A 15,867-nucleotide genomic window follows, 5' to 3' on the forward strand; every position below is an offset into this window, starting at 1 on the left:
ACTTAATTAGCCCCACCCCAAGACATGAACCCTGAGGTCATGAATTTTACATTTTTGGTAGAGGGCTCATTGTTTATCTAAATCATGCCAACAGTTTGACGTCCAGGAATAAAGATGCTACAAGATCAGGTGTATGATGTATTTTCAGTTTATGACCAACTTGACTCCACCCTGGGACATGAACCCTGAACTCTTGAATTTTACAGTTTTGGAAAACAGGTTGGGAACACATCCCCTATATTGAGATATTCTCGCTAAAACGCGATTATCCCTCTCTAGCGAGATTAAATATATCCTGTACAACCGAGAAAAACACCTGTGGAGTACATCTCTTCGTGTTTCACGTGAAAAGAAAGAAAAGTGCTAAAATGTCTGATACTTCTAAAAATATATTAATCAAAACAAAAACACTCACGATATGTGTATTGGATTTCAGACTGCTTCCTTCTTATGCAGTAATTTCTTGACTATGTTGTCAATTTCATCGAAACAATTCACATCATGTTGAGTGTGTGTCGCACTTATTCAGCGTTGCACGAGATTTGCCATTATTTTCAATAAAGACGCCAAAATACCTGTTTATGGTAACGTTTACTCTCTCGCTAAAGAGGGATAATCGCATTTTAACGAGAATATCTCGCTATAGGGGAAGTGTTCCCAACCTAGTAAAGGATTCAAAAGTTTACATCTGACTAATAAACAACTGATGAAAATGGATAGTAGTAGGCCACCTGAGTGACTGTGACCCAAAAAGGGAACTTTCTCACATTTTGTAACAAAAGTACAAAAATTACAAGGAATTTCAACATTGGTAGGAAGTAATTTTCAAGACAAGATGACGACAACTTGTTTATTAGTATAAATAACTACTTTGGCAGGTACTTGTTTATTAGTATAAATAACTACATTGGCAGGTACTTGTTTATTAGTATAAATAACTACATTGGCAGGTACTTGAACATTTATAGTCATTGAAGATTTTATTAATGAAGATAAAATGATAAGAGTTCAAAACACGACACATCCAAAAGATGTATAACCTCTATGAATTAACATTACATATATATGCTGCAATATTAGACTTGTTTAGAGTGCTTTGAGGGGCTGGTCTTTGGCTGGCTCTTCCTTCCAGTGAGGGGGAGTTGATGCCACAATACTTGGGCGGGCTGATAATTTTTCATAGTAATTCTTCAGATTTGGGAATTTGTCGCCAAATTGAAAGCCTAGACGAACAGCAAATGCAATGAATGGGTAAAAGTAGACATCCGCCATCGTGAAATTTGGTCCTGCCAAAAAAGCTTTGGTCTGCAAGATAAAAATTGTGGTACAGTTAAATACAATTCCAAAATTTCCTAAATATCTTCTTTGTAGGAAATGCCTGTTTTGAGTGCCAAATTAACATAAACTCAAATAATTAAATATATCTTCAATTATTTGAAGATATCGTCAATTCATTTGATGCACGCAATAATTCAATTAAAGATCTCTTCAAATAATTAATGATATCTTCAATTCTGAATTATTGCGCACATTAATTGATTTGATGATAGCATTAATTCTTCAGCTGAATTGATGCGCACTTTAATTGAATTAATGATCTCTTCAAATGAATTAATGACAACAACAACTGAATTGATGCACGCTACAATTCAATTGATGAGAGCAATAATTGATGTAATGCGCTTATTAAATCATTTGATGAGAGCAATAATTGATTAAATGCGCGCATTAATTCAATTATTGCTCTCTTCAATTGAATTAATGATATCTTTAATTCATTTGAAGAGAGCAATAATTCTTTTAGAGAGAGCAACTATAGAATTAAAGATATCTTCAATTCAACATTTCCACAATTGAATTAATGATCTCTAATTGAATTGTTGCTCTCTTTAAAAGAATTGATGTGCGCATTAATTCCTTATACAAAAGCATTGTAAATAATTAAAGATCTCTTCATTTGAATTAAAGAGATCATCAAATTATTTATACCAAGGTCTAAATTAATTATTGAGAGCAATATTTCTACGAAATTGATGCTCTCATCAGTTGAATTGAAGAGAGCAATAATTGAATTAATGCGTGCATTAAATCAATTATTGCTCTCATTAATTCAATTGATGAGATCAATAATTGAATTGAAGTGCGCATTAATTCATTTGATGAGAGCAATAATGATTTAATGCGCGCATTAATTAAATCAAAGAGAGCAGTAATTGAATTGATGATATCTTCAATTCTTTGAGTTTATGTTAATTTGACATTCCATATGCCTGACAAGACTAAGTAGAAGCTTTGTTAAAGTCAAGACTGTTTACATACATGTACATATGAATTGTAACTGGCTAAAAAACCAATGAACAGAAAATAGCCAGGCTTGGATTCCTCAAAAAATTCTCAAACTATGTTTTTCTTTTATTTCAGTTGTCAAAATCTGATTAAAATCTTAGAATTGAATCAAAGTTGCGACTTATTTTTTCCAAGAAATCCAGACCAAGCCTAAATCTCCTAGCTGGCTGAAGAATAAAATCTGTAAAGGGCTTCCATTTTGCTGGGCTAAAATTTCAAGATTTTAATCATACAATGCTTCATGATGGTTTAAATTTCACAGACAAATCCCTGTGAATACTTTGTGTTTTATCTCCCTATGCTGACAAGAATTACCTTCCATACCTCGTAGTACGTATTTACCTTAGGATCAGGGCTTGAAACTAACTTTATATCACCTGTCCAGCCGGACTGATAGGGTTTATTTTCAACAAGTCCAACGAAAAATTTCTGATAGGGTTTATTTTCAACAAGTCCAAAGAAAAATTTCATCAGGGTTTTCCAGAAGTAATTTAAACATATTTCGTTAATTTTATTCAAATAAAATAATGGGATTCAACTCGATATGCTTCAGACAATATTGCAACATCAATCCCGTTCGTCTGATGTCTATACAGAGGAATGCCAAAGGCGTGTTTAAGATTCGATAAGCAAGTTTTTCAAAATAACGTTATAGAAAACTGACCAGTCCCGTCAGACTGACTAAAACAAATGTCACCGTCAGACTGACTAAAACAAATGTCAATTAGTCCGCCAGACTTTTAACCAGTCACGGACTGACATGTTAATATCGAGCCCTGTGGATAAGTGTTCACCATTGTTGATAGACCTTGTAATGGAAGTTTCCCCTTTAATATTAAAAATAAATACTACACTTGTAATCATGAGGTATGTTTACTTGTGAATCACAGAAGTTATTTACATCTGTCTCTTTTCAGAATTATTATGCAAGATCAAAAAATCTTACAGAGACGGATCTGATATCAATTACATAGAAATTGACATGAAATGATCTGCAGTGTTACATGTAGGTGGCTTGAGCAGTGTTGAATGTCGATCAATATAAACTGATCAGATCAGTATTTACATTTAATTAATTCTGTGTTCTACGAGTTATATATACTAGTACAGACTACTGATGATGATTAAATTATCATACTTGATGCAGTTCGAGTTTGACAAATGATAGAATGAAATTGTTTATAATACTTATTACATTGTATATATACCTCCAGTAAAACATGGTTATGGCCAGTGAAAAAAGTTCATTATAAAGAAACTTCATTATATCAAATATTTTTTTTTATTTTCCTCTCGTAGGGGTATAAATATATCACTTCACAATAACATTATAAAATTCATTACAACGTATTTCTTATAAGTGTGTTTTACTGTAATAAAGATTACTCGGTCATCCCTCTATCTTGTATATAATAAAGTTTAACAAGTGTTTTTCAAGTCTCCAGTATATAGCACACTAAACGGAGAGACGTATAGAATTATGTTTAGATGAAGTCATAACCCAAAATACTTTGGGATGATTTTATTTTCACAATTTTTAATGCAATCATAACAAGAGATGTTTGTAAAACACATATGCCCCCCATGGTGCAAAATTGAAAAGGATTATACACACACACATCATTTAATTGAGAGTAGTATCATCAATTCAAAATATTGAGCAGACAATATCTTCCTATGTCAAGAGTGGATTGACCATGTGACCTAAAAATCAATAGGGGTCATCAACTCCTGAAGATGTACCAGTGTACCAAGTTTGATGTCTGTCAAGCAAAGGGTTCTCAAGATATTGAGCGGACAGTATATTCCAATGTCCAGTTTGACCCTTGACCATGTGACATCAAAATCAATAGGGGTCATTTTCTTCTAAAGATATACCAGTGTACCAAGTTTGATGTCTGTCAAGCAAAGGATTCTTGAGACATTGAGTGGTCAATATATTCCTATGTCCAGCTTGACCTTTGACCATGTGACCTCAAAATCAATAGGGGTCATCTACTCCTTAAGATGTACCAGTGTACCAAGTTTGATGTCTGTCAAAGAAAGGGTTCTCAAGATATTGAGCACACAGTATATTCCTATGTCCAGAGTAGATTGACCCTTGACCTTTAACCTTAAAAACAATAGGGGTCCTCTTTATTTCATAACCAACCCACATATGAAATATCATTACGATCAAGTGAATGGTTCTCAAAATATTGAGCGGAAAACATGTGGTCTACCGACCGACAAGTGCAAACCAATATGCCCCTCTTCTTTGAAGGGGGGGGGAGGCATAAATATAACAAAAATAAAACCCATGCGAATATCTTCCCGGTAAACAATATTACCTTGTCTAGGTAGCCTTCCCAGATTGTCAGTTCTTCTCGCAAAGCTTTTAGCTTTTCTGCAATTGTTTCCTACAACACAGAAGTCATGTTCTAGAAATATCTTACTTCAATACTGTACACGATTCTTGATATTCAGTAAATGCATGGAATATGTATAGAACAAGTACACAAGGCGGGATGTATTCTACAAGCTTTTTCTATGAAGTCTTGTAGTGACCTTGACCTTTGGATCCCAAATTCAATAGGGTTTTTCCTCTCTTGATAACAAAGCTACCTGAGAAGTATCAAATCAATTGAGCAAATATATGGCCTACAAGCTCAGTGTTATACACACATACTAACCCACACAAGAGTGTCTACAAGCACAGTGTTATACACACATACTAACCCACACAAAAGTGTCTACAAGCTCAGTGTTATACACACTAAGTTAAACCCACACAAGAGTGTCTACAAGCTCAGTGTTATACACACATACTAACCCACACAAGAGTGTCTACAAGCTCAGTGTTATACACACTACGTTAAACCCACACAAGAGTGTCTACAAGCTCAGTGTTATACACACTAAGTTAAACCCACACAAGAGTGTCTACAAGCTCAGTGTTATACACACTAAGTTAAACCCACACAAGAGTGTCTACAAGCTCAGTGTTATACACACTACGTTAAACCCACACAAGAGTGTCTACAAGCTCAGTGTTATACACACATACTAACCCACACAAGAGTGTCTACAAGCTCAGTGTTATACACACTACGTTAAACCCACACAAGAGTGTCTACAAGCTCAGTGTTATACACACATACTAACCCACACAAGAGTGTCTACAAGCTCAGTGTTGTACACACATACTAACCCACACAAGAGTGTCTACAAGCTCAGTGTTATACACACATACTAACCCACACAAGAGTGTCTACAAGCTCAGTGTTATACACACTAAGTTAAACCCACACAAGAACAGTTCCGTTACTGTATCCCCACAAATGCTGTAAACAAAATGTTGATGCTTCTAAATATGACCTGCTAGAAACAGAGCACAATGATATGCTTAAGAAACTTTTACCTCTGAGCGTTCCTCTGCTTTTGTCCTGAAGAGGTAAAAAAGTACATCCACAAGCATTTTCTGCTGCATGTTGTTGAAAGCCTTGTAAAAACAAAATACAAATAGAATATGTTTGATCTAAATAACTTGCTACATTGTATCTTGAGAGCAAAACTTTCCAAATCGATTCTAATGAATGTTCCATACTAACAGATTTGTGAATTCCAGTACAATGTATTACAAATTAAGCACAGGTTTAATCTTCAACTGTACATGCCTAGAAAGTAGAATTCCAAACTTTAGAATGCACCCAACATTTCTTTTATACTTTTGTGTTGGATGGGATGGAGCATATGTGGTGGGTACATCAATCAATCAACAGTTTTAATGTTTTTCCCAATGTTATCTAACTAATCTTAATGATAGCCATTTCTTCATGAATGTGTTGCAGTTGTGAACAATTTGCATATGAATCTTGATAAATACAGCACATCTATTTCAATGGCTGGGAATTCTGACAGAAATCAAAGTAAAATGTAACAAGAGGCCCATGGGCCACATCGCTCACCTGAATCATCTCTGCCCTGCCATTGTTCAGCTGTTTTGATTTTAAAAAGATTTTTTTATCAATCTTTATTCTCATAGAAAATTTTGATCCCATATTGTGGCCCCAACCTAATCCCAAAGGATCACATCACTGAAAATAAATTCACATGACACAGAAATGCACACCAATATGACATGATCTTGCTGTTCTGGATAAGACCAAGGTCATAGATTATGGTATGATCAATACGAAAGACCTTGCAAAAAGTAATCTATATACAAAATATGAAAGCTCTATCTTAAATAGATGGAGATATTGAATAGGTCAGATTTTCATTAAAGGTTGGTCAAACTTCCAGGTCAAGGTAACAAAATCGCACACCATTGCATCACATGAAAGGTCTTATCATAAAGAATATATATATAAAATATGAAAGCCCTAGCTTAAATAGTTCTATATTTTTAAAGACTTTTCCTATATATCAGCATATAACACTTTGATCCCCTATTGTGGCCCAATCCTACCCTCGGGGACTATGAATTGCACAAATTTGGATCTACTCTATATCGGGAAGCTTTCATGTAAATTTCCACTTTTCTGACCCTAAGGCTTTTGAAAAGATTTTTGAAGGTTTTCCCCGTATACTCGTATGTAAAACTTTGATCCCCTATTGTGGCCCCACCCTCCCCTCTGGGACTATGAACAGCACAATTTGGATCTACTTTATTTCAGGAAGCTTTCATGCGAATTTCCACTTTTTTTTAATGTATATTTGTATGTAGAACTTTGATTCCCTATTGTGGCCCCACCCTACCCCTGGGGGCCATGATTTTACCAAACTTGAATATTCACTATGTCAGCAAACTGGCATGTAAATTTGAACTTGCATGTACCTGCCCCAGTGGTTCTTGAGAAGATTTTTAAAGATTTTCCCTATAAACTCACATGAAAACTTTGATCCCCTATTATGGCCCCATCCTACCCCCGGGGACCATGATTTTAACAAACTTGAATCTGCACTATGTCGAGAAGGTTTAATGTAAATTTGAACTTTTCTGGCCCAGTGTTTCTTTAGAAGAAGATTTTTAAAGATTTTCTCTATATATTCCAATGTAAAACTTTGATCCCCTACTATGGTCCCATCCTACCCCCCGGGGGCCTTGATTTTAACAAAATTTAATCTGCAGGAAGCTTTCCTACAAATTTAATCTTTCCTGGCCCAGTGGTTTTTGAGAAGAAGATTCTTAAAAGATATCACCCTATTTTTGCATTTTCATGATCATCTCCCCTTTGAAAACATCGGCGTGAAGTGTCGCAGTTCATGCTATCACTTATTTTTCAACAAAAGGCCCATGAGCCACAATGTTCACCCGAGTCAACTTGGTTCTGCTGTTATAAAACATTGTTTTTATACCTTTATTCCCATGAATTTTTTTTAACCCATATGACCCCCATCAAACCCCATTTGATGGGGTCATGACTTAATCCAACTTCAATCAACACAACATAGGGATGCCCTATATTCATGTATCATGTAAAATGTTATACCCCCCTCCCCTGCCCTTTCAAATTTTTCTGCATTCATTCTCGTGCAAAACTTTGAATCTGTATTGTGACCCATACCTACCCCAGGACACTGATTTGAAGGAAAAAAATTTAATCTGCACTACCTGGGGATGTTTGCATTCTAATATCACTTATCATGGCCCAGTTACTCTTAAGGATTTTAAAGGAGTTTTTTCTCCATATACTCTCATGTAAATTTAGCAATATAACCTCTATTGTGGCCCTATCCTACTCTGGAGGATATTGATGTCTGTCTGCTAACATGACTAATTATGACTAAACTGTTCATCATAAATTATGACTGAACTGTTCATCATAAGATTTCTAAAGATTATTAAACACTTTTATCATATATTTCCATGTAAAACTTTGATCCCCTATTGTGGCCTCATCCAACCCCCGGGAACCACAAATTGAACAAACTTGACATTGCACTACCTTATGATGCTAGCTTATCAGTATGACTACTCATGCTCATCAGAACAAGACGTGTTTATAAAATATTGATGCTCTTGTACAGCAAAGTAATTAACAAATTCTAGTACCCAAAGAAAGATCTTGTCACAAGGAATACACATGTGAAATAAGAAAGCCCTATCACTAACCATTCAAACATTATTGCCAGGATAAAGTTTTTGTGGACAAACAGACAGAGAGAGACCAAAATTATACACCCCTGAATATCCAATTACATGTACTGGGGCATAACAAGATTTTAAAGTTTTATAAAACTTTGATCCCATATTGTGGCCCCATCCCACCCACTGGGACATGATTTGAACAAACTTGAATCTGCACTACCTGAGAATGCTTGCATACAAACATGACTTACCAAGGCCCTGTATTTCTTGAGAAGATTTTGAAAGATGTTTCCATGTAAAACTGACCTGTTTTGTAGTCCCACCTTACTCCTAGGGCCATGATTCAAATAATTTTGAATCTGCATTCTTTAAGAAAGCTTTCACATAAGTTTTATCTTGAAAAGAAGATTCTTTAAAAAGTCGCCATAATTTCATTATTTCTTGATTATCTTCCTTTTAAACAGAACCACACCAAATACTGCTTTTAGCCAAGTTTAGGTGAAATTGACCCAATGGTTCTGGAGAAGATAACAAAAAACATGTAAAGTTGACAGACAGATGGACAGACAACAGGTGCTCAAAAAAGCTTACAGCTCAGGTGAGCATAAAATGAAATTTATTTAATATGAAATGAATACCTCATGCATACGCTGTAGAACCTGAGCTCTCTGGGCTGTGTCAGCTGGTATGAGTTGTGTCCCTTTATCTTTGTATGTGCTCTGCAATATATCACTCAAAATCAAAGATTTCAAAATTCAACACCCCCATCCCCAAAATCTTTGTTTTTCAAACCACAATGACTTTAATACATCAATGATATGTACACACAAGAGATAAGTCATCTGTTTCAGTTTATATACATATGATCCTTTATCAGGTATGGACCTTAATTAGAAGATAAAATCTAAATCAAGTAAAAATTTATTTTATTTCCTCTTATAAATATCTTTTGTTTTGATTGGGAGATAAATTTGTATTATGATTGTCTCTCTCTTGTTCTAGCTGCCACTTTTGTGAGAGTCTACAGTCTGGTATTAAACAGAAGTGTTTCAGATATACAAACTGTATTTGACAAGAATCTTGCATGCAGGTGAATATATTATGGCAACAAATATACAGTCGTAACAAGATTTCCGACAGAATTTCAAGTGATCTGATGTTGGATTGCATATATACCATACAAAATTTTAGCTGTGTTTCATGCAAATCCTGCATGGTGTACAAGAGGTATATTTTGAAAAGAAAAAAAAATTCCAACTGTACACTAATTTTTGAGAGAATATGTATCTTCATTTCAAGGCATAATCATCTAACTCAGGGCAGACTTTTAACTTTGTCTGCATGCACTGGAAAAACAACACTTACAGCCATTGTGAGGCCTATTTTCCATTAGAAGTTTTGAAAATATATTCTGAAACTGACCAATAAGAAACAAGATCAATGGTAATGGGAATTTGGCAAACAATGTTGAGATAATTCTTCTCTTTTTATCTCAGGTGGATCACCTCCAAAATATCTGTTATAGAATTTTGTAAAACTACTTGTAAAAGTTTTAATGCACTAAGAATCCATATTTACCACAGTTCCCAGGAGAATCAAATTCACTAAATGAACTTGCAGCTGTTGAGCTGTAGCTTACTGAGAAAATATTGGATCAGATGAGAGTCTCTGATTTGTCTCAATATTTTCTCAGAGAGCTACAGTTCTGCAGTTTAAATCGGGACAGAAGTTTTATAACTTAGCAATATGAACTTATAATACGCCGGTTTCGAGATACGTCCGAGTTATTTCCCTTTGGAGAACTCTCGTACATAGTAAGGCGCGAAAGAATTTGTTTACACGCGGGAGTGGGACAGATATTCATCACAGCATAAGTGAATGTACTCAGTAAGTTTCTCATATGCTGTTTGATAACCCGAATTCGATTGATACACAAACAAAGTAAGTGATACGTATTTAGAGAGTATTTAAATACATAAAATTCTTATCCTATCACGTTATTTCGCTATTCATAAGTACCATATCCAAGATATTTCTTGCAAATATGACATTGTTTGTATGTTTCCACTTCGGTAAAACATTTCTTTCGATAGTATCTAGTATTTCCCACATTTACATATTTAAAGAGAAGCCGCTTTTAATACATTTCATCGTCTTCCTCGTTGACTGTATATCCACTCTGTCCCACTTAGGCATTCAAAGTTCCACTAAATGCACCTCCTATACAGAAGAGTTCGTATCTCGAAACTGGCGTATTGATCAAACAACCTTGAAGTTTGCCGTCTCTTTTAGGTCTGTTATTTTAAAGCATGTTTAAAAACTATCACAAAATAATGAAACAGGTATTACTCTAATCATTTGCATACACAAATTACACATTCGACAACAGATAAGCTTTTTAATTCTATTTGTAATTTGTGAATGGTTGAAAGAGATTATAATCTTTTCAGGTTGGGTGACAAACGATTGCACAGCATTAGGTAACACAAGAACAAGTTGCACAATTAAGACATGCCTCAAAAGACCCGAATACTTGACACTTTATAGTCAGAATTAAGTTAAAGTCCATAAAAATTTAAATCAGTGAGGTTAGTGTTCATATCCTCCATTATATGAGAGGGTAGAGTCTACAAAATCATTTCTTCCTAAACACATTTTACTCCATTTTTCTGATGATTGAGATGCTCCATTTTAAATTCATGTCTGAAACCCAGTACTGTAAATACATAGCTCCCCATGGCTTTCAAATTTCTAAAGTTTTGCATAACAAAGGGGCCCCACTCTGTGGCATTATTTGCTAAATTCAAGGTCCATGACTCTTTCAACAAATGGTCAACAAATCCCAAACTTAAACATTAATGCATTAAAAAAAATTCAATTTAATAGCTTCAGGTATAACCAAAAGAAGTCCAGAAAACTGTCAATACATGCATGCACGGACTCGCACACATATAGATGGGGCCCTAATAAAGAAGAACCCTGAATCACAACAGTGCCATAGCATAATCACTAATCTTCCAGTGGCTCAGGTGAGCTAAATGTAATGATGATTTTCATTGTGACCCCAATCTTATCATTTACTATAAATTTCTGTGTCAAAATTTCTTATGGACATGTAAAAAATTAAATCAAAGCTACAATAAAAATATCAGTAATGAAATCAAAATTACATAAAATATAGAAAGGACAGAAATATTGAGTCACTCAAACTCTTCAAGAGACAGTGAATAGTACAATACCTCTAGGTAATCACAAACGACAGGAAATAGTACAATACCTCTAGGTAATCGCATACGACAGTAAATAGTACAATACCTCTAGGTAATCACAAACGACAGTAAATAGTACAATACCCCTAGGTAATCACAAACGACAGTAAATAGTACAATACCTCTAGGTAATCGCATACGGCATTGGACTCATTTACTACAATGTCACCATCCTTGAATGTTGGCATCTGTAATAAAAATAATCAGCATAGCTAAAATATATATATCTTACATAGAAACAGAACTAATAACAAACATTGAATTTCACAATAAACTGACAATGATATGAAACGTCATGCCAATGTACTGGTCATTTCTCATTAGGATCCACCATAAATCTAATGTTCAATCTCGACTGCTTATCTGTATAAATTATGTTGTCGTACATGTTCGTGAAATATGCATGGATAAATTCAGGAAAATGGAAGAATTGAAGAGGGTGCAACAAAATTGCCTTCCTCTTCAACTACATTGAGGATATGCAGCTACTATAAACATTGACAATAGGCCCACAGGCCTTATCAGTCACCCAAGTATTAATTAAAGATATGATTGATTGATTGTTTTGCTGTTTTCCGCCACATTCAACAATTTTTCAGTTATCTGGTGGTGCCCAATTTTTATTGGTGGAAGAGAGAACACAGATACAATATACCTGGGAAGAGATCACCGACCTTCCGAAAGTAAACTGGGAAACTTTCTCACTTACCGGCGCAAGCGGGATTTGAATCCATGCTGACCAGAGGTAAGAGGCCACGTGATTTTGAGCGCGATGCTCTAACTACTCAGCCACGGAAGCCCCTAAATAAGATATGACACTAGCTCCAAGGGCTATGGAATCTATAATAATATTCCAGTTCTGCATGCATTTAAGCGTTAGCTAAATTATAATATTCAGCAGCAGTTATAAAACTAGATGGTTCTTAAAAGACTTTCTTTAAAAAAATACATTTCCATATCTATAATATAGAAGCCGTCCCATGCAAAAAGGGCCCTTATGTATATTGTGAAGCATATGAAGACCCATGGAATAAAACCACGGACACATGGAAACATCGGGAAAAAACCACACAATGCCCTGTCCTTTGAAGAAATTAAATTTGTCGTGCAGTTTATCAATCGATATTCTGAAGATAATGGACTTCCTATGCCAGCTGCTCCAAGAGGTCGCGACTCCGAACCACCCATTTTTCTACCTTGTTCAACACCAAAGAACGAAATTCATCAGTTATATGTTGAAGCTTGTCATGAGGTCCAAATTCGTGCTGTTAAATTGTCCTCATTCTATTCCATCTGGTCTGCCTGCCTTCCTAACATTCAAATTGCCAACCCCAGATCTGATGTATGCAATACCTGTGAGCGCCACAGAGAGCACATTTTGAATGCAAGATCTGAAAATGAAAAGCTTACAGCAACAAGAAATTTTACAGATCACATTGAAAAAGCAGAGAGGGAGCATCACCTCTACATTCAGTGCATTAAAGAAGCCAGGGAAGAACATCAGTCTATTCAGCTTCCTGAGCCACCTGTTAGACCCTGTTCCACAGATTTCCTCAAAACTCACTACACTTTTGACTTCGCGCAATGTGTGTCTGTACCTCATCATTCCAGACAAGTAGGGCCATTATTCTTTGAGACACCACGGAAAATTCAGATCTTTGGAATTTGTATGGAGGGAGCAGGATCTCAGCGAAATTATTTGATTGATGAAGACCAGACCATTGGAAGAGATGGAAAGAATGCCCATGGGCCAAATACAGTCATCAGCATACTTCATCACCATTTTCAAAATTATAGCATGGGAGAGAAATGTGCTGTTCTTCACTGTGATAACTGTCCAGGTATGTATATTTCATCTTCATTTTTTCATATACACCTAGTTCTATTCATTTTGTTCACATGTATATATGCTGCTTCTAATATTCTAATGCTCACTTCATCTTTAGGTCAAAACAAAAACCGGTATGTGATTGGATATTTGCTATGGCGGGTCATGATTGGGCTACATCGAGCAATTGAACTTCACATGCAGATACCAGGGCATACAAAATGTCAAGTGGATGCAGGCTTTGCTCAGATCAAAAAGAAGTACAGGAGGTGATATTGTGTTAATATCAATTAATATTCCAAAAATAAAATTGTATCTAGCATAATCGAGAATTTCTATAATAGTCTATATTTGTTCAAAACCTTTACGCGGTGATGCATTTTGTTTTTAGATCAGATTGTGACACTCTACAGCATGTTGCTGACGTAGTCTCCAAGTCCTCCAAAAGTAACGAGGCTGTGATAATAGAGGATGGAAATGTGAAATACTATGAATGGAAAGAGTATATAAAAACAACTTTTCAGCCTTTGAAAGGGATACGCAAGTTTCATCACTTCACTTTTTCAGCACTGCTGCCTGGAGTTGTATTATGCAGCGTTGATGTAGATGGCGACAAGGTCCCAGTAATCCTCAGTAATCACGACCAAATCAGTGTAAATCTATCACTAGAGATAATGCCGGGCGGACTCAGTAGAGAACGACAGGAATATTTATACAAACATATCAGACCTCATGTCCGGGAATGTTTCAGGGACACAACATGTCCAGAATTTCATGAAGAATAAGTGAAAGTTTCAATTGTTTCCGACAATGATTAACGTCATTTCAACGTCATTTTTTGTAACGTCATTGAAATATTATCTTAACCTTTGACAGCCTATATCTCAGTAAATATGCTGAATATTTGACCCAAACTTCACATGTGTCTTTTTAATGTTGTTTTCTATCATATTCCATTAAAAAGTTAATTTTGATAATTTTTACCATAAGGGCCCTTTTTGCATGGGACGGCTCATATGTATATTTAACACTATTTTGGACCCGCCCTAGAGTCAGAACTCTTAAATATTGTGTGCCCAATGGATCCTGAAATTTTCAATATTGGTAGAGGCCTTTTACTTTGATCAAGTGTCAGGAAAATTATAGAAATGTAATGGACATTAACAATTTAATATATGACCATATATTGACCCTGCCATTGACTTTTAGAGAAGGCTTTCAAATGATACACATTTACACGCTACGACCGTTTTAGTCCTGTCCTAGTACCAAAACCCCTACCCTACTAGGCCTATATTTCAAATAATATTAATAAATTGGGGTGAAGCCTGAAGGAAATATAGTTTGGGTTCCAAATAATATGCAACTATACCTGTCCACTCCCTAGCACATGTACTCTCTGGAATCATACCTGGCCCCGTGGGGTCAAGTTTTACTCTCTGGAATCATACCTGGCCCCGTGGGGTCAAGTTTTACTCTCCGGAATCTTACCTGGCCGCGGGGGTTAAGTTTTAGAACTTCCTCCGACTTGTGTTCCTTCTGGCTAAACTGTATCAGTTTGTGCTTGTAGTTTTGAAGGCCCTTCTCCTCCAGAACGATCATGGGTCTCCAACAGGGAATGCTCCCCGACCCCCAGTACAGAAACATTTTCTCGCTCATTTTGTAATGTTATGCGTTAGCCCTCACGCCGGTATAGTGTCAGCTTTTAGTATGGAATCTCGAGCGAGAAATCGTGTTTTTATAGCTTAGTCGAGTTTAAATTCTAGAGCATGAACTCCACGGTCGCTAGTAATATCTTGTACAATGCAAGCAGTGCTGCCTTTTAAAATTTGGAGGAGTATGATGAAAATAGCATGACTATTTTTGCTCTGTATTAGGGGTCTATAAAGATGTTTTGGGGTTGCTAGGCCTAATATTGTATATATGTTGCTTTTGGTAGAAGTGGCTAGTGGATATTTCACGTTACTGAAATAATTTTGTCCTATAGAAACGTCTCTTGCTAAATGCTAAATTTTGTATCGTAATATACCTGTAACTAACACAATAAGATTTTGTGTAATATATGTACGTGTTTCCATTTCAGCGGCGCCAAGTCAAAAGTATCTCGCAGCGTGAACCTAGACGGTACCCCATATGATGTTTTATTTATTCCAAATTAGGGCCCTCTTGGGCATACAGCATGCATGGTTGTTAATAATACATATGACAAATTTCAATGTGCAATGTTTATTATTATAATAATAATAAGAAGAAGAAAACATACAGAAAATGGAAAAAATGCACTGTACATAATAGTATCAGCATATTCATGATGAGTGCGTCGTGTGTTTGTGTACATAACACTGTATCTG

General features: G+C 35.6%; 2 protein-coding genes across 2 annotated transcripts; one reads left to right on the forward strand and one right to left on the reverse strand.

Moving 5' to 3' along the window:
* Positions 1-907: 907 nt before the first annotated feature.
* LOC125683707 (glutathione S-transferase A-like) lies at positions 908-15,339 on the reverse strand. Its single transcript, XM_048925143.2, has 6 exons — positions 15,008-15,339; positions 11,811-11,876; positions 9,058-9,138; positions 5,747-5,827; positions 4,677-4,745; positions 908-1,305 (listed from the first exon to the last, which is right to left on the reverse strand). The coding sequence occupies exons 1-6, from the start codon at positions 15,173-15,175 to the stop codon at positions 1,087-1,089; spliced, it is 684 nt and encodes a 227-aa protein (XP_048781100.2). The 5' UTR covers positions 15,176-15,339; the 3' UTR covers positions 908-1,086.
* Positions 8,851-14,528, forward strand: LOC125683706 (uncharacterized). The gene is made up of 4 exons (XM_048925141.2): positions 8,851-9,017; positions 12,288-13,529; positions 13,635-13,785; positions 13,908-14,528. The coding sequence occupies exons 2-4, from the start codon at positions 12,686-12,688 to the stop codon at positions 14,299-14,301; spliced, it is 1,389 nt and encodes a 462-aa protein (XP_048781098.1). The 5' UTR covers positions 8,851-9,017; positions 12,288-12,685; the 3' UTR covers positions 14,302-14,528.
* Positions 15,340-15,867: the final 528 nt, after the last annotated feature.

The sequence above is a fragment of the Ostrea edulis genome, chromosome 6 (genome assembly GCF_947568905.1).
Source record: "Ostrea edulis chromosome 6, xbOstEdul1.1, whole genome shotgun sequence".
Taxonomy (NCBI): domain Eukaryota; kingdom Metazoa; phylum Mollusca; class Bivalvia; order Ostreida; family Ostreidae; genus Ostrea; species Ostrea edulis.